The sequence below is a fragment of the Eubalaena glacialis genome, chromosome 17 (genome assembly GCF_028564815.1).
Source record: "Eubalaena glacialis isolate mEubGla1 chromosome 17, mEubGla1.1.hap2.+ XY, whole genome shotgun sequence".
NCBI lineage: Eukaryota > Metazoa > Chordata > Mammalia > Artiodactyla > Balaenidae > Eubalaena > Eubalaena glacialis.
The window spans coordinates 7930873-7952033 of NC_083732.1; the positions used below are offsets into that span (position 1 = coordinate 7930873).

The following is a 21161-nucleotide window of genomic DNA, read 5'->3' on the forward strand; positions in this document are numbered from 1 at the left end:
AATCAACAACCTTCTACTCACGTTTGCTGTCTTGATTAAATATCTCGATGTAAAATACCCACACATTAAGAACTCCAGCTGGTAGACATCACCCAGACATTTGTAAGAATATAGTTAACACATGCAAGCCCATTATGTTTTCAGGTAACAGGAAGAAAAATGCAGCACAATTCTCTTTTCTCTTGTTAAGGTGCTGTCATTTAAGCAGAAACCTGGAGTATTCAAAATAGAATTCGGTTACAAGATGAAAGCATGGCGAAAAATGTCAGGTAGCTGTGGAAGCATGTGTGTTTCTGAAAACTACAAAGCTCAAGAAGGAAAAGCAGAAAGGACATGCTTTATCTATTTTGCTGAGTACAAGAGCTGCAGTTTAAATTGTTAGGGACTTCCCTGGTGGTCCAGTGGTAAAAAATCCAGTTTACAATGCAGGGGACGCGGGTTTGCTCCCTGGTCAGGGAACTAAGATCCCACACGCCGCAGGGCAACTAAGCCCACACACCACAACTCCTGAGCTCACGTGTCTCAACTAGAGCCTGCGTGCCACAAACTACAGAGCCCATGGGCTCTGGACTCCACGTGCCACAACTAGAGAAAGAAAACCCACACGCCACAACTAGAGAGGAGCCCACATGCCACAACAAAAGATTCCACACGCCTCAATGAAGATCCCATGTGCCACAACTAAGACCGACACAGCCAGAAAAATAAATTAAATAAATAAATCTTTTTTAAAATAAATGAATAAATAAATTGTTTAATGTCACAAACTGTGTTAATTTTTGAAGTGATGTGGGTGCTGACTACTCGTAGCATCAAAAATATATTCAGCATTGCTTTTATACTTGTATTTATAATTTTAAAAAGTCAAGAGGGGAGCTTGATGAGCTTCTGTTAAAAGCCATTCCCACGTTATATGTAACAGACAAGGTAATTATTTGTTTACAGATGGCTGCTGAATAAACCATCCATTTAAGTTTAAGTGAAATCAGCAAAAAGGAAATACGTATTGATGTGTCTTTTGGAGATTAAAGTTAGCCTTAAAATGTAAATAAGATATGGAAACTGTCCTAAAAAATTATTTTTTTAAATCACATCCCAGGTAAACAGTGCCCTCACTCTCCACTGTCCTGTTGGCTATGTCCTTGGGTTCCAAGCGGCCCTGATGGCAGTACAGAACAGGGGGATGGTGGGAAGTTACCTACTTATCCCCCCATTAGGCATCTCATTCCCTCCTGGACTATTCTACGTGGAATCCCTCTCTCCTCTCCTTCACCAGCTCAGCCCTCTCTGCCTGAAAACCCAGCTCACCCTTCACAGCCTCCATTAAAACAAAACAAAACAGAAAGCACCTGACTCACAGCTATGCCCCTCAAACTCTGTGCACCCAAAAGACTGATGAACTCCACAGGATCCAGCACTAAACGAACGTCAGATGACTGACAGAAGTATTTTCTCTAGGACTGGATCAGAGATAATCTGGGATAACAAAGAATTCAAGTATTATTCATCAACTATTTTGGAAAAATTAGTCAGAAATTCCATCATCATAAGTATAAATACTTCTGCAGAAACAAAGCCTCACCACCAGAATTTAATCTCCACTCAACACAAACCATTACCTGTGCTTAATGGACCAGGGCAGTTAAAACTTCACAAGTAGCAGGACCAGTCTGCACGTTGGGTCCAAAATTCTATTCGACTGTGGGGCAAAGAGCACACATCACCAACTAGCCTAATCTCATGAAAATTCCCAAGGCTGTAAATTCTGTGTGTCACAGGCAAAGTCACTGAATCCCCTCCAGAAGCTGGTGCCTACCCAAGGACTCCCATCTCTCCCAAAATTTTTGATTATGAGACTATATCTTTGAAGGCTGGTTGAGATGAAAAAGCTTTTCAAACCCAAAGAAGAGGGCAGGGCCGAGGCCTTGACAGCCCAGTGTTTTCCTGCCCCTCCTCGGCCCTCCGTTACCCTGCAGGTTTAATTATTTGGGATTGTCTTGTGTCCTCCCTCCTCTTTGATATGTTCTGGTGTGAACTCTTCCCTTTCACACTGGATGAGGACAGGGCAGCAGCCAGAGGTGACACAGAGACAGGTCTGAATTGTTTCAAGGCATTAGAAGTGATAGGATGTCTGTGGGAACTGAGAAAAAAGTCCCTAAAAAGGTAACATTTGAAGACCCAACATCGCCCATCAAGGCCTTAAAGAAGCTGTCTCCTCTTACTGTCCTCGGCATCACATACCACATATATTATTCAACACACTGCAACTGTTTTTCCCTCCATCCTCAAACATTTAATATTTCACTTTTTTTTTTTTTTTGGCTGCGTTGGGTCTTTGTTGCTGTGCGCGGGCTTTCTCTAGTTGTGTCAAGCAGGGGCTACTCTTCGTTGAGGTGTGCGGGCTTCTCATTGCAGTGGCTTCTCTTTGTTGCAGAGCATGGGCTCTAGGTGCGTGGGCTTCAGTAATTGTGGCACACAGGCTCAGTAGTTGTGGCACAGGGGCTTAGTTGCTCCACGGCATGTGGGATCTTCCCAGACAAGGGCTTGAACCTGTGTCCCCTGCATTGACAGGCAGATTCTTAACCACTGTGCCACCAGGGAAGTCCTAATATTTCACTTTTAAGACCTGAGTTTTTTTAATGAAAGGGATATTTTGGGCTTTCAAAAGAAATTTTTTAATGATTATCAAAGTAACACTGAGAAATACTTTCTCTAACTTCATTCTTTAAGGTACATATATCATTTATATAAGTTAAACAGTAGTGACTTCCAAGCAATGAGGCAGGTATGGACGTGGTATCTGGCCAGGAGCAATTCCATACTTAAGTATGTGCAGTTGGGAAAGACAGACAAGGAAGACTGGCGTTTCGGCAGCCCCCGAAATGTACTATTACTTGACACTGATGGGCTATTTCCCAGGAGAGAACTGCGGTCCTTATAGAAATAAATATGAACAACAGAGACATCCTGTCAATTTCACCAATGTGGGTTGTCTCTGATGTACCCGGCACTGCACTAAATGTTGGGGGTAACACAGAGAGTGAAAGGGAGACTTTTTCTTCAGGAGCTGTCTTAGCTCGGGCTGCAATAACAAATTACCATAGACTGGAGGCTTAAACAACAGAATTTATTTCTCCCACTTCTGTAGGCTGGGAAGTCCAAGATCAAGGTGCCGACAGATCTGGTGTCTGGTGAGGGCACACTTCCTGGCTTGGAGATGGCGGTCTTCCTGTGTCCTCACCCGGCAAAAAGCAGGGAGAAGCAAACTCTCTCTGGACTCTTATGAGGGCACTAATTCCACTCATGAGGGTCCCACCCTCATGACTTCTTCTAATCCTAATCACCTCCCAAAGGCTCCACCTCCTAATACCATCATATCAGGGGGTAGAGTTTCAACATATGAATTTGATTGGGGGGGCGGAGATCACAAACACTTCAGTCCATAACAGGAGCCCACACTCAGTGAGAAGGACTCTTTAAACACCAAAGGTTACAATGCATGAGATCAATGTCACAGCAGCAATCCATCAAGGACACTGGGAGCACAGAAGAGGAAGAAATTAATTCTGCTTAGGGAAGGAACTCAGAAAAAGTCCCATGGAAGAAGTGATACTCTAACTAGATACTGAAGAAAGAACTGGAGTTGGCTAAGAAGATAAGTAGGGGAGAGAATTCTTCAGACAAAAGAATGACTCTCTAAAACTCTCTCTCTCACTCTCTAACTGCTTGAGGCGAATAAAACCAACTTACCAATTTTAACCAGAGTTACACCAGACTTTTAATTACTGTTGAGGTTTCTCCAAAAGTTATTTGTTTTCAGCTTATCATCTATTCATAGCATCCACAAAAGTGACCTCCTGAATTTGCAGAGGCAGCAGAATTTTTACAACAGTAATAATACTAAGATGAAACTTAATAGCATAGATTGCCTTTATAACCAACAGCCCATGTGCATTCTCCAAGCCCACTAAGGCTGATGGGAAGCCTCATTTGCTGCCCCAAGCTTATATTTCATGGAGCACTTTTTTATTTTAATATAAATTGATTACATTCAAGAGCTACACATCTACTTTTAAACTAAACCATTTTCAGTAAATCGCTGAATACTTTACATGAACAGCAAAAGTTTTACAAGCTGATTTGTTCTTCTTACCTCCATGGGAAAAGCTTTGAAATTAACTGTGTGCTCAGAACCACGCTGGTTTTCTCTTCCCCAATGAAATCTGACTTCATATAGCTCAAATTCATGCCCTTGAGGCAATGGACCTCCGGATAGAACTGAAAAAAGAAAATAAATTCTATTTAATTACACCTCAAACACATTCATCAGCACATCACTATAAACACTAGGGACATTTTTTTGCCAAAAGGTCTCATGAGCTCTACAGAATAAATTCACATAACCAAAATGAAGAGTGAATCACAACTGTGAGATGAATTTATACTGTCATCTTAATACAGTAAAAGTTCAAAAACTCTGAAATACTTGGGAATGATATGTATATGTTAACTTCTTGTGTATTTTAGGCATAGGAGTTGACAGAAAATAAACACAGTAGCTATTTATACTCCCCGACACTTAAACTTAGCATTGATCAGGGGACAAGAATATGGTCTGAGTCTCAGGCTGACCAATAATTCATTATAGACCTATCAATAAATTGAACCTTGTTTACAGATAATCCATTTACATGAGCAGGCTTTCAACTGAGACAACAGATGTCAGCCAACAAAATTATCCATGCAGCGAATTATTATTAAGCCAATTTGATTTTTCAACAATGAAATCACATTTTTAAAAAAGCAATCTATCATCCAGTGTCACATAAATGTAAACAAAATTGTGATAAAATATTAACAATACTTAAAATATTAAATTGAGTTCTATGGGGCCCTGTCTCTATGTCTCATTTCTGGAGATAACCCAGAACTTTGTCCCAAACAAGAGCACTCTAAAGGATGATAAAAAAATACATCTTGTCTTGAAGCAACAAAATACTTTGATTAGTTAACACTCCCTGATACCATATGGAAAAACCTGACATAAAGTTTATTACAAAGGGCCAATTCTGACACAAACAAAGGTTGTTTGCATTTTTCCTGTTAACAAAACTGTTCATTCTAAATGGTATCAGCTAAGAATTATGGGTTATTTTCAGCCAAGGAGCTGACAAAATTCACCCTCTCCCCCAGATGTGGTCTCTTTGAAAGACGTTAGTGTTCACACGTGGATTGTCATTGTGCAAGAAGCAACGGTGGCCAACCTGAGTGCCCCACTGCGGATCAGCTTTGTTCTCCATCCTTCCTCTAAACTCAAAGGAGAAGAAGGGGAGTTGGTGCAGCCATATTTATTTGTTTGGTTGGTTCTTCATCTAATAACTTTTCCCCGAAAGAATTTAAAGCTGCTTCCATCAAAGTTCCTATCCTGCAGCCAGATGGCATAAATCAGAAGGAAGAGCAAAGCGCAAACAAAGACAGAGGCAGAAAAGAGACGGAGTGATGAGGCCATGGCACAAACGAACGTCTCGCAGACCTCGCTAAAAGCGCCCTACAGATTTGGTGCTAAGCCTCCCTCCAGCTCCAACAAAGAAGAAAACCAGCAGCAGCAAAAAGGGACTTCAATTTTTCAAGGGCTTAACCCTCACATCTGGGGGAAAGGAGAGTGCAGTAATGGCCTTTAGGATGACACCATGTCACAAGATTGTAATGCGTTCCTCACGCTTGGTCTTTTTTTAAGTTTCGACGCAACTCTGAGGGGTCAGTGTTATCATCCCATCGACGTGGCTGAGACGGGCTGAGCGTGCGCAGCCCCAGTCATCCAGCGAGCCAGCTCCAGGAGCCTGGAACCCGAGCTTGTGACCCACAGCCCACAGTGAGACGGGGAAACCGAGCTTTCGGTACCCGTGAGCATGACCCAGAAAACAGTGGTCTTTAAGCCTAGATTTCTAAACTGCAGCCCCTCCTTTGAGTATTACACCTTATCCTATTTCCTGAACAATCCAAGAAAAATGCAAATACATGGCTAAAAGGGATTACTGAATCCAGAACCACAATGCAGGCTCACTGCATCTTCTTCAATAACCATCATGCTGTGGATTGAAGAAGGTCTAAAGTGTTTTGATCTCAACCAGAGTGCCACAGCTTCTGAATACCCTCCAAACTCATTCCCTTACCATGGCTGTCCGAACTGGGTCTTAAGAAAAATGGGAAAGAGGCCTGGAGTCCACCCACTGTGTGCCCCACCTCCCAACCAAAAAGAATAAATGGGAAAGGCTTCTTGGGAGTCTTGAGGTAGCAGGTAGATGGGCCCCCGGACTGGACAGCTGGAGTTTGTCAAGTGGAATAAACTGGGGCTTTGTTTTCCCAGACACTCCAAGGACCAAGTTAATGGGGGGAGCTGAGCTCTGCTGGAGTAAAGAGATAAGATGACCCCTCCTGAGGTCAAGGAGAACTCCCCAACTGCAAATGCACAGAAAGGCTCCTCGGGAGTCAAAAAGGGAGGGGGCGTTACCCCATTCCACGCTGGAATCCATCTTGGCAAAAAGGTGCGCACACGTATCAGGGAAGGACCCTAGGACAGGTCAGGTGTGGGAAAAGAAAAAAGATAATCGGCCAAAGGTAAACAAAGAACCGGAAGAACTGGCCTGTATAAATGATTTAACCACCTCTTTACTGCGCTTCTCCTCATTAGGGAGGACGCCCACACCCTTTCTCTCCGGGTGTGTATCTCTGCCTTGCTTCTGTCTTAAATCAATAGTTTCTCTGTGTGCGCTCCCACATGTTGTGCTGTGTCTCTGATAATAAACCCTGTATCTGCTTTTGCAGTTTTTGCCTCCTTGAGAAATTCATTTTTCAAACAGGGCAAGAGCCAGGGCAACTTTGCCTCTAGCCTCTAGCCCCTGGTAGACTAGCGGCTAGGATTCCTGGTTTTCACTCAGGCTACCGAGGTTCAATTCCTGGGCAGGGAACTAAGATCTCGCTTCAAGCCACTGCTCACTGCTATCTCCCCGAGATCAGTCTCATGCTTGCTGCACCCCAGCCTGCACCATTTGAAATGGAAACTCCCTTCTTCACCTTGTGGGTCTGCGATCCGACTTGAGGCTTTTGTCTTGGATGAGGCTTAGCTCCACATGGCCAAGGGAAAAGAAAGGGGAGTACTGTGGAATGAAGCATATGTGAGATCGGAAAGAGGACTAAAAATATCTTTTCCCAAAACATTTTCATCAGGTACACACACACACATACACACAGAGTTTCTGAAACTGTTTCAGAGCAGTTCACCAGTAATTCCTTATAGCAACGGATGAAGCTGATTCTGTCAGTGATTTCAGGGGCCAAAAAGAGATCTGTGCGTCACACGTATGCCCCCCCACCTGACCGATGGCCAATATTTCTTTAGATTAAACCTTGGGAATAGAACTGATATTTTAAATGCCCTGGAAATTCAAACTGCACAGATGTATGTCTTACTGGGGAGAAGTTCCAGGCCCACAGGGGTTCCACTGAAAAATATTTCAACAAATATTTTTTGATCACCTACACTGTAGCAGGCACCACATTCACTGTTTAACATACATTGATGTTGGGCTTCCCTGGTGGCGCAGTGGTTAAGAATCTGCCTGCCAATACAGGAGTCACGGGTTTGAGCCCTGGTCCGGGAAGATCCCACATGCCTCCGAGCAACTAAGCCCATGTGCCACAACTACTGAGCCTGTGCTCTAGAGCCTGTGAGCCACAACTACTGAGCCCGCATGCTACAACTACTGAAGCCCGCACGCCTAGAGCCCGTGCTCCGCAACAAGAGAAGCCACCGCAATGAGAAGCCCACACACTGCAACGAAGAGTAGTCCCCGCTCGCCGCAACTAGAGAAAGCCCGGGTGCAGCAATGAAGACCCAACACAGCCAAAAATAAATAAATAAAATTTTTAAAAAAGATACATTGATGTCAACAAAACAGACAAATTTCACCGGCTTCACGGATCTTACATCCTATTGGGATGAAATGCGAATTTATATATTTATGAAGATCAGACTTTTACTGTGATATTTGGTCATTACATGGTCATTATTTCAAGAAAATTATAATGAAACCAGATCCTCAGGGTCCTATATTCTATTGGATTGAAAATGAACACAAAGAAGGGAAGCGTTTTGCCCAAGCCTGGTCCCCAGGGAGAGGTGACAAAGGGGCAGCTTTCAGCCAGTAATTGGCTCTGGTACCTTTCACTTTTGCCGCAGAAGAATAATCCAAAGTTAAACCACACTAAAATCGCAAGGCGCTGCAAAGCCATAAAAAATGACAAAATCCTGAATTCAGAATTTTATGAGGTGCCAGGTAAAAGCATTACCTGTTTATCCCCCAAGAATGATTGTGTTTACAGACTACAAATAAATAGCAGGTCTCTTTTATCCATTTGGAAACATCCTCTCAAGGCATTATTCTTCCTTTTGACCATTTACTTGTTTTATAAGAAAACTAGTCATACCAAAAGAAAAGCACTTTTCCTACATTTATGAAGATCAAATTTTGCTTAGTGATATTTTGTCACTATAAGGCAGGTTTATTAGTTGTGGTGTCATTATGTCCAATAAAATTACAAGGAAACGTGAAACTCACACTGATGACATGCTACATTTCCTGAGAATAACAAACTTGTGAAAAGGACACAGTATACACCGATGCCATTGCTACCACCTCCGTTGTGTTTAATGCTTTTTCTTTGATAGGCACAGCCATTACGCTTATAGACATAAAAGAGTTCCTTTCAGAAGCTTCTGCAAAATATGGGAATCCCATAGAGACATGACATATATACATTTACCTAAATCCATTTAAGCTTCTATAATTCTTTGCTGAAAACAGATTTGCCAGATAGTTCAGAAGCTGTTTCCCCCTCATTTCATTGGAGTTCAACACACACGTTTTGAGATGGTCTCCGTGCCTGGCCCTGTGCTGACCATTGAGTGTATAAAAGGAAGGATATAGTCTCAGCACTGGCAAGGTATCCTCTGTGCTTAAGGAACTAAACGTGATTGCATCGGGGCAGTAGGGGAAAATGCACAAGGCACTCGGAGGGCGCCCAGCAGGGTCCAAGCCAAAACCAAGGGGGGGTCAGAAAGTCAGGGAAGACTTTCCGGAAGAGATGACAGCTAAGCAGAGTCTTGAAGGGTAAGCTAACAGCAGAAGTGAGAAAGTACATTCCGAGCAGAGAGAAGAGGCTCAGAAAGGCTCAGAGATGGGAAACGGCCTGAGGGTACTCCAAGACAATAAAGTCAGAGGTACCCAATGGCCAAAGGCAGGCCTCAAGGTGTGAACATCAGGACTGGACGGCAGCTCATGTGGAGGGGCTGGAGTTTATCATGGAGGGAATCATCGTTAGCTTTTAAGCAGGAGGCTAATATTTTTGTATTTTAAAATATTACTCCCAGGTCTGGGACTTCCCTGGCAGTCCAGTGGTTAAGACTCCACACTTCCACTGCAGGGGGCATGGGTTCGATCCCTGGTCAGGGAACTAAGATCCTGCAGGCTGCGTGGCGTGGCCAAAAGAAAAAAATGGATTAAAATATTACTCCCAAGGGGACTGCCCTGGTGGCACTATCAGATTGCTATCATCTGTACCAACTTGAGGAACCTGGGATTAGAAGAATTCTAGAGGTTTCCTTCCAATCATGTCCCTCTCTCAATTTGATTTCCCTCAATCCAGGAATGCTGTGTTTCGCCACTATTTATTTTCAGAATGTGAAGCTTTTACTCTTGAGTTAGTTTCTCCCACACAGTTGTAAGGCCAAGCCTGTAGATGCTATTACCTAAGATTCTGTAACTTGTTGAAACCAGTATCATCTGTAGAGCCTCCAAGTTTCCAGAATTTGGAGTTCTCTGGCCTTCAGAGCTACTTGTTCCTATGTGTATAGCTATGTATAAAAGCTTCATTTTAAAGAAAAAAAAAAAAAAAAGAATCCGCCTGCCCATGCAGGGGACACGGGTTCGAGCCCTGGTCCGGGAAGATCCCACATGCCGCGGAGCAACTAAGCCCGTGAGCCACAACTACTGAGCCCGCGTGCCACAACTACTGACCCTGCACTCTAGAGCCCGTGCTCCGCAACAAGAGAAGCCACCGCAATGAGAAGCCCGCGCACCGCAACGAAGAGTAGCCCCCACTCGCCGCAACTAGAGAGAGCCCGCATGCAGCAACGAAGACCCATTGCAGCCAAAAATAAATAAATAAATTTTGTTTTTTTTTTAAATATATATATATTACTCCCAGGTCTGCATGGACAGTGGACCAGCAAAGAGCAAGCACAGCTGTTGAGAAAGCTGCTGTCACAGCCGGCCGAAGACGGTGAGGCCAGGAGACGGAGGCTGCTGAAGCCACAACTCCAACGTGTAGGGACACCAACACCAACGGTCCCTGATGTGCCCCCGAAGGATCAGAGGCCCCCAAAGTTCATTCTCAATAGGTTTAAAGATTTTATAACCTCAGTTTAACTTTTAAGGAGTCCCAAATGTATTCAGAAAGCATTCCAAAAAAGAGTATTAATTAGTTCTTTTTTAACATTTGAAGTCTTAAAAGCAGCAATCAATATTTTTTGAACAGTCCTTAGCTTTTAACCTCCAGCTTTATTTCATATTAAAGAATAAATATCATCAGCTCATAAGTGTAGCACTAACGTAACAGTAGGGAGAGGAGACCAGTTAAGCTGGGTCTGTACAAGCAAAGCGAAGGAGACGAAGGCAACTGTCCAGGTAATTCAAGTCCCCCAAAGTCAGCTAATAATACATATAATCATAAATGAATTCAAGTTTTGCTCTCCTGGTTGCCCTCATTTACAGGAACTTCTCTGAGAAGAGACAAGTGAATTTGTAATTCTGGTAGTAAATGATCAATAAGTATGTATTAATGAATGGAGGGCTATCATATGAGGACCAGTGGAAGGAACTAATTATGTCCGAAAGGAAAAATGGCAACTCCATGGTATGATGATGGTAGTCAATATTTTAAAGAATGTCATGTGAAAGTACAATTTTATGTGTTCCATGTCGGTCCAGAATCCCAAAATAGAAACAATGAGGGCAATCCCAGAAACTTTTCGATCCGGGGAATTACTCAAAAGCAAAATGGATTTCCTCAGTGAGGAATGAATTTCCTTTCCTGAGCTGTTCAAGCTGAAGCCACCCAGCCACTTGCCAGAGCGTCTGAGATATGGGGGCTGGATTGGGGGCCTCCAGGGGCCCATCCCACTGCGTGAATCTATGGTTCAGCCCCTTTCCTAAACTCACGGGCTGCCTTAGTGGAAATCAGAACACTGAAGAAAGTAGCATACAGTCTGTGTGAGTGAGCTGCTGAAAGGTGATTGTATCACAAGAGAAAAGGGTGGAGGAAGAAACTTTGAGAAATCCCATCATTTAAGGTTAATGGGCCATGAAGAACTGGCAAAGAAAAGGCAGTCAAAATTAAGAAGAAACATCTATAACATGTCACAGAGACCAACAGGAGAAAGAGTTTCCAAAATTTCCATTGCAAATGCAGCAGAATTAAAGTATTTTGAGAATGTTAAAGCGGCCATTCGATCGTAGAATGAGATTATCAGTGACCTTCGTTAGGGAACTTTCAGCAGGGGACTGGGGGTGAAAGGCTCCTGTTCGTGACATGCCTCAAATTTAAAACCCCAGGTAGGGTTATTATATATGAGAACTATACCGTTAGGATTATTTTAAGAGCTTTGTTTTAGTAAGTGGAAGCATTTAAATTATACTACAATCGTTGTAATTCTTTTTGGTAATTCTGTATCCTTTTTTAATACAAACAAAGCAAAAAAATTTTTTTAATTGTGCTTATTCTACAGATTTTTTTATTTAAAAAAAAGCAGCATCCAAGGAAACTTCAATGCATTATTACCAAGTGAAAAAGCCAAGTGGAAGGCTATAAAATGTATGATTCCAACTATATGACACTGTGAAAAATGGAAAGCTATGGAGACAGTATAAAGATTAGTGATCGCCAAGGGTTGGGGAGAGGAAAGGAAGAACAGGAGCACAGAGGAGTTTTAGGGCACTGAAACCATTCTGTATGACACTACAATGGTGGATACGTGTCATTAAACATTTGTTCAAGCTCATGGAATGTAAAACCCCAAGAGCGAACCCTAGTGTAAACTATGGACTTGGGCGCTGAGGAGGTGTCAATGCAGGTTCATTAACTATAACAGATGTACCCTCTGGTTACACTGTTTGGCCTGCGGTCAACAACCAGATGCTGCCAGCCAGGTGCGAGCCATCACACCCCTTCCCTCAGAGAAATCCGTAAACCTACAAAGGCTGCTCCAACAACACAGCCTGGTCCTATGTAATCGTGTTACTGTGACATCCACCAGACCTCAATCCCTGCCCATGTGCAGAGCCTCTGATTCAATTTTTAGACCCATTCCTAAATATGAACAAAGAGCCAAAGATCGCTGGACATTTGAGAAGCATCTCCAACATAAAACAGAGACACCAAAACAAACAGAAGAAGGATCCCAGAATAAAACAGAGACATACGGGAAATAGAAAAAAAAGCAATACAGAAGAGAACGAAGAAAGATCCTATAATCATGAAATAAATACTGGTAGCCATATTTTTTTAATTCATAGAATAAACACAATTTTTTAGAAATTAAAAATATAAGAGCAGAGACCAGAAGTTTAATAGAAAGACAGAAGTTGAGGAAATCTACCAGAAAGTAGAAGAAAAAGACTTAAAAAAAAACTTATCAATGAAATAATGTAAGAAAATTTCTAAGAAATGAAGACAATTATCCTGACTGAAAGGGCCCACCAAGGACCCAGCAGAGAGACACACAAGGTATGCAAACAATGACTCTCACAAGCCCTTCTTCTCAGCAAGTTATTGGGAGATGAACTGTAGGAGGCAATAAACCAACAAATCCCTGAAATGAGGGAACAACCTCAAAAAGAGGATGTCTCATCATCCGGGAAACACGGAACTGGACACAGAGACAAGCCAAGGGACTTCCTAGGCCTGAGGTCCAGGGAGCTGTGGGCGATGGCAGTCCAGACGGGCTGAAGAGGGGAAGGATGGATGAGAGGACTGGAAGGGCTTTTTGAATGTCCTGGGAGAAGATGTGTCTGCTAGACATCAGAGAGTTTGGAAATGAAATCATGGTGGATAAACAAAAAACCAAAGAAACAAAAATATACCAACTCCGGGCAGAGGCGGGGGGGAACCCCACATTATTCAATAACGGAAACAGAATATAGTCTCAGCTGGAAATGATAGTTACACAATCATAATAATAAAAACACTGAGCTAATTTAAATAACAACTGTAATTGAAGTACACAGGGACGATGGGGGGGCAAAACCACGATGGGGGAGGGTAATAAGAGAACTAGCCTCATCGTCCATCGTAGGGAGTTCACAGATATCTTAAATATCAAAGCACGACAGTATAAATATGCTATTGAGAAATGTGGAAGTGACAGCAGGAAAAACAGCTAAGAGATGAAAGTGGTCGTAACCAAGGCAAACAATTTTAAGTGGGGAGGGGTGGGTTATAATCAGAGGCAGAGACAAATATAGTACTAGCCAACTATTTAAATTATGTTTACATTCTATTTTGATAAAGATAAAGCTTGAATTAAATAAATGAAATACAGGGTGTTCAGGGCTTGCAGACCATTCCTTTGAAAAACTTATATATGCTAGGAAGCAAATAAATAAACTGGTCCAGACATGGGATTTTTTTGGTTATTTTTTTTTAAAGCTTGGAGAAACACTGAAAGGGAAGAAATGATTATACTGGCAGAAAGGAGACGGGCATCTGAAGGAGCAAGGTCTCCGAGGAGTCAGAAGTAAGGGGTCTGGAGTTGCACGTCAAATCAGACCCAGACGAAAATACAGATAGCTCTTCCTCGGCGGTCGGGGTGGACCCTGTGGGCGGAGAGTCGAAACACTGCTTGATCGGCTCTGTTTTGGGAGGCGATAGGGGGCCAAGGAAAAGGTTGAGAAGGCTTGAGAAGTTACCAGAGGAAAATGGTCAACTCAATGTGATTGAGTAAATTAGATCTTCGAGCAGGAATGGACACACAGTTTTAATTGACAGCATTTGGACTCAATCATTCCTCTACGCTCCCGTATTTACACTGATGCTCTAAACGACTGTGTTTTCATTAATATGAAACCTCAAGAACCTTCTTATCCATTTGTATACAAACCAACATTCAATCACCATGGTGCTTGATGTGAAATGCAAGTTAGTTGTATAGATATATAAACGTTTATTTCCAGAAGTGAAAAAGCATGTCAACATACCAATAAATCTTAAAACGTAATACCAACATTACCTTAAAATGTTTTTTATGTCAGGACAGTCAGCATACAATAACATTACTATATATTTTATAAATAATACATAATGTCCCATCATAGATAACCCCCCCCAAAAAAAATCTGATTTAAGTTCAAATTTACACCTGAAGCTGTCTCTTTGACTACATCCATACAACACCTAGATTCTGTTTTGGGTGATGCCCATACCTTGACTAGACTCAGAGCAGCTGGGAAGACTCTAAATTAAAGCTCAGGAACATTCACGATGAATAAAATATCCATAGTTGGAAATCAATACCTGCCCTGCCTAATAATAAACCCAAAGATTTTATGGCTTGAAATATCAAATTTATTGATTCAGAATTAATTTGAGTACAGTTGATCTCTGTTTATCAAATGCTTCCTAGTATTTCAACGTATTCCTAATTTTACATTCTTTCCAAGAGGGAAATAGAGTTATTATTCACTATGAAAAGCAAGATATTAATGCTAATTTTAAAATATTCCACTCTCCTCTCTCCTACATTTAAGCCAAAAGCCAATTTCCTTGGTAATTACCCAACAGCTTTTCTAAAAAACATTTCAGATCCATCTCAAATAGGTTCAGAGGGGAGGAAGAGAGTTAAAAAATAAATGAGTAAAAAGTAAGAGCTTTGTTTGCCATTTAAATCTTTTGCTGAGTTTAGAGGCTGTTTTTGATTGCTATTAATTAAAATTCTTCTTGTCATATTAATTTAGCAGAGAAAATTAATTTGAAAAGTCTATCTTGAATGTCAGATTATGTCAATAAATCCTAATCTTTAGTTTTACAAGGCAGTAAAACAGAGAATTATAATTATCTACATGATTTATTTTTTTGTTTGTTTAAAATGGAAAGTTTATTTGCTCAGTACACCAAACAGACTACAAGCACTGTCATGACAGATATACAGAAATATGCAGATCAACATAAAATAGTAATTTAGTTTAAATGAAGGGAAATCTCTTTAAATGTTATGACAACGTACTCCCAAGAATCTTTTTTTCAGTTAATTATACATTTCAATAAAATAAACGGTAATGAATTAAGTGGAAGTTAGCTTGTGAATTTTTCTTAAAAATAAAAATCCAACCCTATCAATTCATGCCAATTAAACACTCTAACTAAAATTTCCAAGTAAGTGTAAAAGGAGATGGAGTTAGTTACCTTTTTTGCTTGAACAGTCCCAAGGAAAATGGTTACTACAAACACAGCAGGCAAACTGTTAAGACCGACCAATCTAGAACATACTGTTAAGCTAATCAGCACTTTAAGACAAAATGCAGATTGGTACACTTGTGTATACTTTTGCTCAAATTCCACAGAGTTGGAATTTGACCAACTAAAGTTGTTCCAGTAACATCACACAACATGGAACAACCAACTGACACCTTCATAATTTCATCCTTCCATCCTTCCAAAAATGTTTCAGAAAATTATTCCCCCGAAATGCATTTTATAGCCTATAAAGGTATCCTGACAACAGAGCTAGGTTAGTTCTACCTTTAAGGTTACACAAGCTATATAAACTTCTAGTTTAAGAAGCACGCAGAAACATCTAGAATACCTGATTTTGACTTCAGGATAACCTGAATGGTGTGCCCATCGTTGGCGACCTCACAGTCCCGGCAGACCACATAATTCGGGGAGAGGCGGACATCCAGCAGTGAGGGGTCGTATCGAGCTTCTCTTGAGTTCAAGTTAATGGGAGACTGGTACTCCCCATTAGCATCCGGAAACACCAAGCCCCACTCAACACCTGAGGACAAAAGGAAGCAAACTTAGAACAGACTGAAAAAATAAGTTACAGCAAAATGTAACATGGGGAAAACTAGTTTAAACACTACTTATGATCCTTGCCATTATTAAGAAGGTTATGACTACTGGCCCTTTACAGATAAAATATGGTAATAATAATGTGTGTGAATTTTTGCATTCATATTTTGAATGATCTAATGTTATCAAATAACACATTCAAAGTCTTGGACTAATAAAATATTCTATTTGCCTACATAGAGGTACTAATTTATGGCTCTAGAAAATTAAATCATCTTTAAGTGATTAAAAAAAAAATGATACCACAAAAATTTCCTCTGCTCATTAGTTCAATTATGTGCAGTACTTGGGAAATTCCTATAACTCTCAGAGTTCTTGGTGAGAGCCAAAAACCATAAATCTGTTGCTAGTGAATAAACACTCACCAGAAATGCGAACACAGTATTCTGAAGTGTGCATATGCGTATATACACATACCTGTATATACATAATATATACATAATACTCTTTTCGTATTTTTATAATTCAAGTTGTAAACTCTACATCTGTTTCAACGTATGTAGCCAACATCAGCACCAGTAGTCAGCTCTGTTATGAGTCCTACATCTTCAGGGATACATTTAGGAAACAACTTTTTATTAAAAGGTCAGCCCCCGTCTTGCCAGGTCCACTGATTCAGCTCAACACTTAGGAAGACTTGAGCGGTGTCAGCATCCTCAGCGAAAAGATCAGTGGCTCAAATACTTTCTCCCCGCAGGCAAGCAAGAAACTAATAGTTTCACTAACGCTATATGAGAAAAGAATCTGAAAAAGAATGAATATATGTAGATGCATAACTGAATCACCCGGCTGTACATCTGAAACTAACAGAATGCTCTAAATCAGCTATACGCCAATAAAATTTTTTTAAAAAAGAAACTAATAGTTTCACTAACGCTGTACTCTCAAGGTGTTGAGTACAGCACAGCGCGGCTCTTCTCGCTACTCGCAAGACGGAAATGTCACCACCGCAGCCTTCAGGCTCGCCCTCCGGACCGCGGCAGGTGCCAACCGCTGCCCGGCAGCAAGGCCGGGCTCCCCGACGCGAACGCAGGCGGCGGGCACCCCCGCTCTCCCCGGAGCGCCTGGTGCCCCGAAACGGGCCGGGGGCGTGGGCAAGCGTCGGGGACGCACGTGGGAAAGAGCGGACGCGGGGCGCGGCGAGCGCGCCAGAGCAGCGGGACACCAGCGGCGCCAGCCTCCCGACGCGCGGCCGGTTACCTTCCTCGTAGCCCCAGTCCACACCCTCCTCCTCTTCCTCCTCATCCTCCTCCTTCTCCGGGAAGGGCACGGAATCTTCGATAAAGCTCAGGTCAGCCATGGGGAGGCCGTGGGTCCCCTCGGCGCTCTCGCCTGCGGTGCCTGCGCCTCTGCGAGGCTAGCGCTCCAGAGCGCCAGGGGGAGCGCGCGAGGGGGCGCACGGGGCGGTGGGAGCGCGCGTGCAAGTGGCAGCGCTCCCGCGAGTGGGAGCGCGCGTGTGTGAGTGAGGCAAGCGCGCGAGAATGAGTGTGAGCGCGTGCGGCGAAGGGCAACGTGGGTGTGAGCGCGCGTGCGAGCGCGAGCGGCGCGAGGCGGGAGTCGTCGGGCGGCCGGCCAGGGGGGACGCCCGAGTCCGGCAGGAGCGCGGGAGAAGCTGCGGCTCCGAGAGCGCGGTCCGGCGAGTTATAAACTCGGACGGGGCGTGGCTGGCACGGGAGGGACCGCCCCCTGCGCTCAGGCGGGGGCCCGGGATGGACCGCACGAAAAGGCCCCGGGGCTCCAGGCCGAACCCACGGAAGCAGAAGAACCCACCCCTAGACACACACACACGCACGCACGCACGCACGCTCGGCCTCCCGCGCCCAACCCCGGTGCGTAGGGCCTAGGCCAGGGGCTTCCTACCCTAATTTAGTGTCATCTTATTCCAGGAAATACCACAAAGAAAGAAAGGGGTCGGGGAGAAGAGACACGAATTGCCCCGGATAAGAGTAAAGAGAAGGCTGGGGAACCCTGTACCAAAACAAAAAAAGGTTCCCGCTCCGAATCTTAGTCGTTGAATATTTACTTTTTAATTCATCCTTAGAGACCAGCGGAAACGATTATGGAAAATTTTCCAGGAGACGTATAGTTCCTAAAAACGCTTAAGGAAAAAAAAATTGTTTTAATCTAGAGAAGAAATTTAGGGAAATTTTTCCATTAAAAAAAAAAAAGGCAAGAGGAGTGAAAGACAGTAAAGAAAGGCTGTTTAGTTTTAGTTTTAAGCCTGGCTTAAAACTTCGGGCGCAGCTGACTGTGTACACAGCTCCCAACCACCTGGTGAAATCGTGTAAATAATGAAATGCACACGTTACATAAACGGGAACTTTCCTGATCCAAAGAGTCACCTCTTGAATATGCTTCTCAATCCAGGGTGAAAGACTTCAACCCCCTGTTCCAAGAGCTTTTAACTCAGAGCAGGTTAACCCCGCATCTTTAGAAGGTCTGTGTGCATAGTAAGCTCAGATTTGGACCTTAGGTAAGATTTTTTTTTAATGTGCACCAAAATGTTAGCAGTTTGAATAGCGGGTTCCTAAATGATACCATCCTTATGAATGATTAATTCCTGGTGTAAGGATGGAGATGCTCACTTTGGAGATTTTTAGTTTCTGTGTTCCTAGCCCTCACTGCCTACTCAGCCCTCCACTTTTGTAAAAAGCGACTTTATGGGCTATTAGAAATTTCTCCGGAAAATGGATTGGGAATGAAGGGGGGGAGGGGCGGACTCAACCAATTCTGCCACTTTCTGGAATGTTTAGCAAAATAGATAAAAGCTGTTGGTCAACTTTAGCTTTGAGGATTTCAAGCATTCTTGTAATTTCTCTTTTGCCTTAACAGAGAGACCAGAAAGTCCACCATTCAGAGGACTGATACACAGTTTGAGAGAGACTAAATTCATTCTTCACTCACTGCCTTTTGGTGTTCTTTAGTGGAGACCCTCCCTCCTCTGCACCCCAGTAAGCCTGGGATTGACAGAAGCAGAGGTCTACCCTAAAGATATAGCCTTTAAAAATAATAAGCACTGCCCAAAATATTAACCACTTTCCACTGAAGTTCTTCTAAAAGGAACATTTTATTTCTTTTTCCATTTTTGAAAACTTTTTCACAGTCTTGAAAATTTCAATCGACTTTCTTTTTAGAAGTAGGTTCACACATTCATCAAATGCTGCAACTCATGGAACCCAGGCAGGATGTTGAGAACAAGATCACTTTGTGACCTTGAGCTCGTCAGCAGTGTCCATTCCCCTTTGCCCCCAAACCTGCATAGATGCTAGATTGCAACCACTGTGTGACCACCAATTTCATTTAAAGGATCACATGAATTATAGAGATGTTTACCAAACCAGAGGACAGCAAAATCTTGTGGGAAAAGCTCAGTTTTCCATGAGTAAATGGTGCGCCATATCTACAACAGATAGGCTGAAAGATTGAATTGTTAATGCTGAATTTTGCAACTCATAGACAATTTTGCATATAGCCCACGATGTATCACCATTCATAAATACAGTTAGCTACTAGACAAACGTATGTTTACCCATATTTGTTCTTTGTGAATTTTTCAACATCATGTGTGTAATGTAACTCCTCTCTGCAAGCCTAGGATACCTGCCCAGCAAGCAACATATGAGCTATTCCACCATGCGTCCAAATATTCAATTAACAGGCTTAATTGCTTTGAGACTGTGTGCTTCAGAATTCTGCTAATTAACAGCACCTTAAGACCTTCTCTTCTCTGATCGCTGTACTATATTATCACTAGAGGTGGAGTTTCTATTTCTAGTTATTATAAGATATCTGTCGCCATAAAACCTAAACACACAGATCAAAGATATAGGCCATTGCTTTGATTTACAAGATAGAACAAGCACACCTAAATCCAATATCAGAGAGTCTAAAAATATTCATGCTCTGTATTATGAATATAAGTACTACACATATCCCTCCATATAATTTTAATGCATTTCAACCTAGTATCATTTTTATTGATAATTCCTTAAATTAACTGTATATTGCTCGCTTTTAGGGTTTGCATCACTGAGGTCAAACCACGTCCTAAAACAAGTTATTAAAACTAAGATATATGTAACTAATTACTATCCGATACTAAGAAAAGAGAAATAGAAATACCTAAAAGGAGCAAACTAATCTAGATATCACAGCACCGCACACTTACACAACCCTCTGCTCCCAATCTTTTCTCACCCTTTGTCTACCTTCCCAAGGCTTTCTTACTGTGCTGGTGAGTTTGGGCCCTAGAGTCGTCATAAACAATCATTAACCTTCTTCTTGTGCGCACCTTGTGCTCTAGGAACACCGCAAGGATGGAGCTAATATTTGCATGTCAAGTAGCTTCGAACCAGATCATCAATTTCTGCACTTCACCAACAATGAACTGTGCTCCTTTGTGTGCACCGCTCTGTTGTGGGAGACCCCAGAATGAATAAAATCCTGTTTCTGCCCTTAAAGAATTTACAGTTGTCTCGGGAGTGAGGAGGTGAGAGGAGATAATTAAGTGTAATAAAGGCAGTATGTTAAATAGAGAGGCAAGTACCATCACCATCTAAGGAAGACGCGATTCACACACAAGGGAATGATCCAGGAAGGTTTCTGGGAAAAGATAGCATTTGAGGCCCACCAAAAAAGACGAGTAGGATTTTTTGGTGGGCAGTGAGTGAGGGAGTACGATTACTGGCATGACCAATGATGCTGAATCATAAAAGTGCTTGTCATAGATCCATTTTCTTCTCTGAGAGCCTTCTGTGACCTGCCAAAACCCATCCGCGATGCTCAAAAAATGTGTGCTTCAGTGGGCTCACGTCTGAAGTAAGACGCTTCTCTGGTTGTTACGTTCGCTAATCTGATTTTTGTTTTGTCAATATAGATGTCAAAATTTTCCTCACTGTATACATTTTGATTTCTGAAGGTTTCAAGCTTTGTTTAGTAGGCAAGTTCTGATTCTTTCATATTTCTTTCTGCAACAG

General features: G+C 42.4%; 1 protein-coding gene across 2 annotated transcripts in view; it reads right to left on the minus strand.

The window, feature by feature from the left end:
* CA8 (carbonic anhydrase 8) overlaps nucleotides 1-17790 on the minus strand; it is an 87230-nt gene extending 69440 nt beyond the window's left edge. For both annotated transcript variants that reach the window (XM_061171604.1, XM_061171603.1), the window contains exons 1-3: nucleotides 17386-17790; nucleotides 15917-16108; nucleotides 4154-4278 (exon numbers count right to left, since the gene is read on the minus strand). In XM_061171604.1, the coding sequence (XP_061027587.1) occupies nucleotides 4154-4278; nucleotides 15917-16108; nucleotides 17386-17485 (417 nt within the window). In that variant the 5' untranslated portion in view covers nucleotides 17486-17790. The remainder of the gene's footprint in view (nucleotides 1-4153; nucleotides 4279-15916; nucleotides 16109-17385) is intronic.
* Between the last annotated feature and the right edge of the window lie 3371 nt (nucleotides 17791-21161).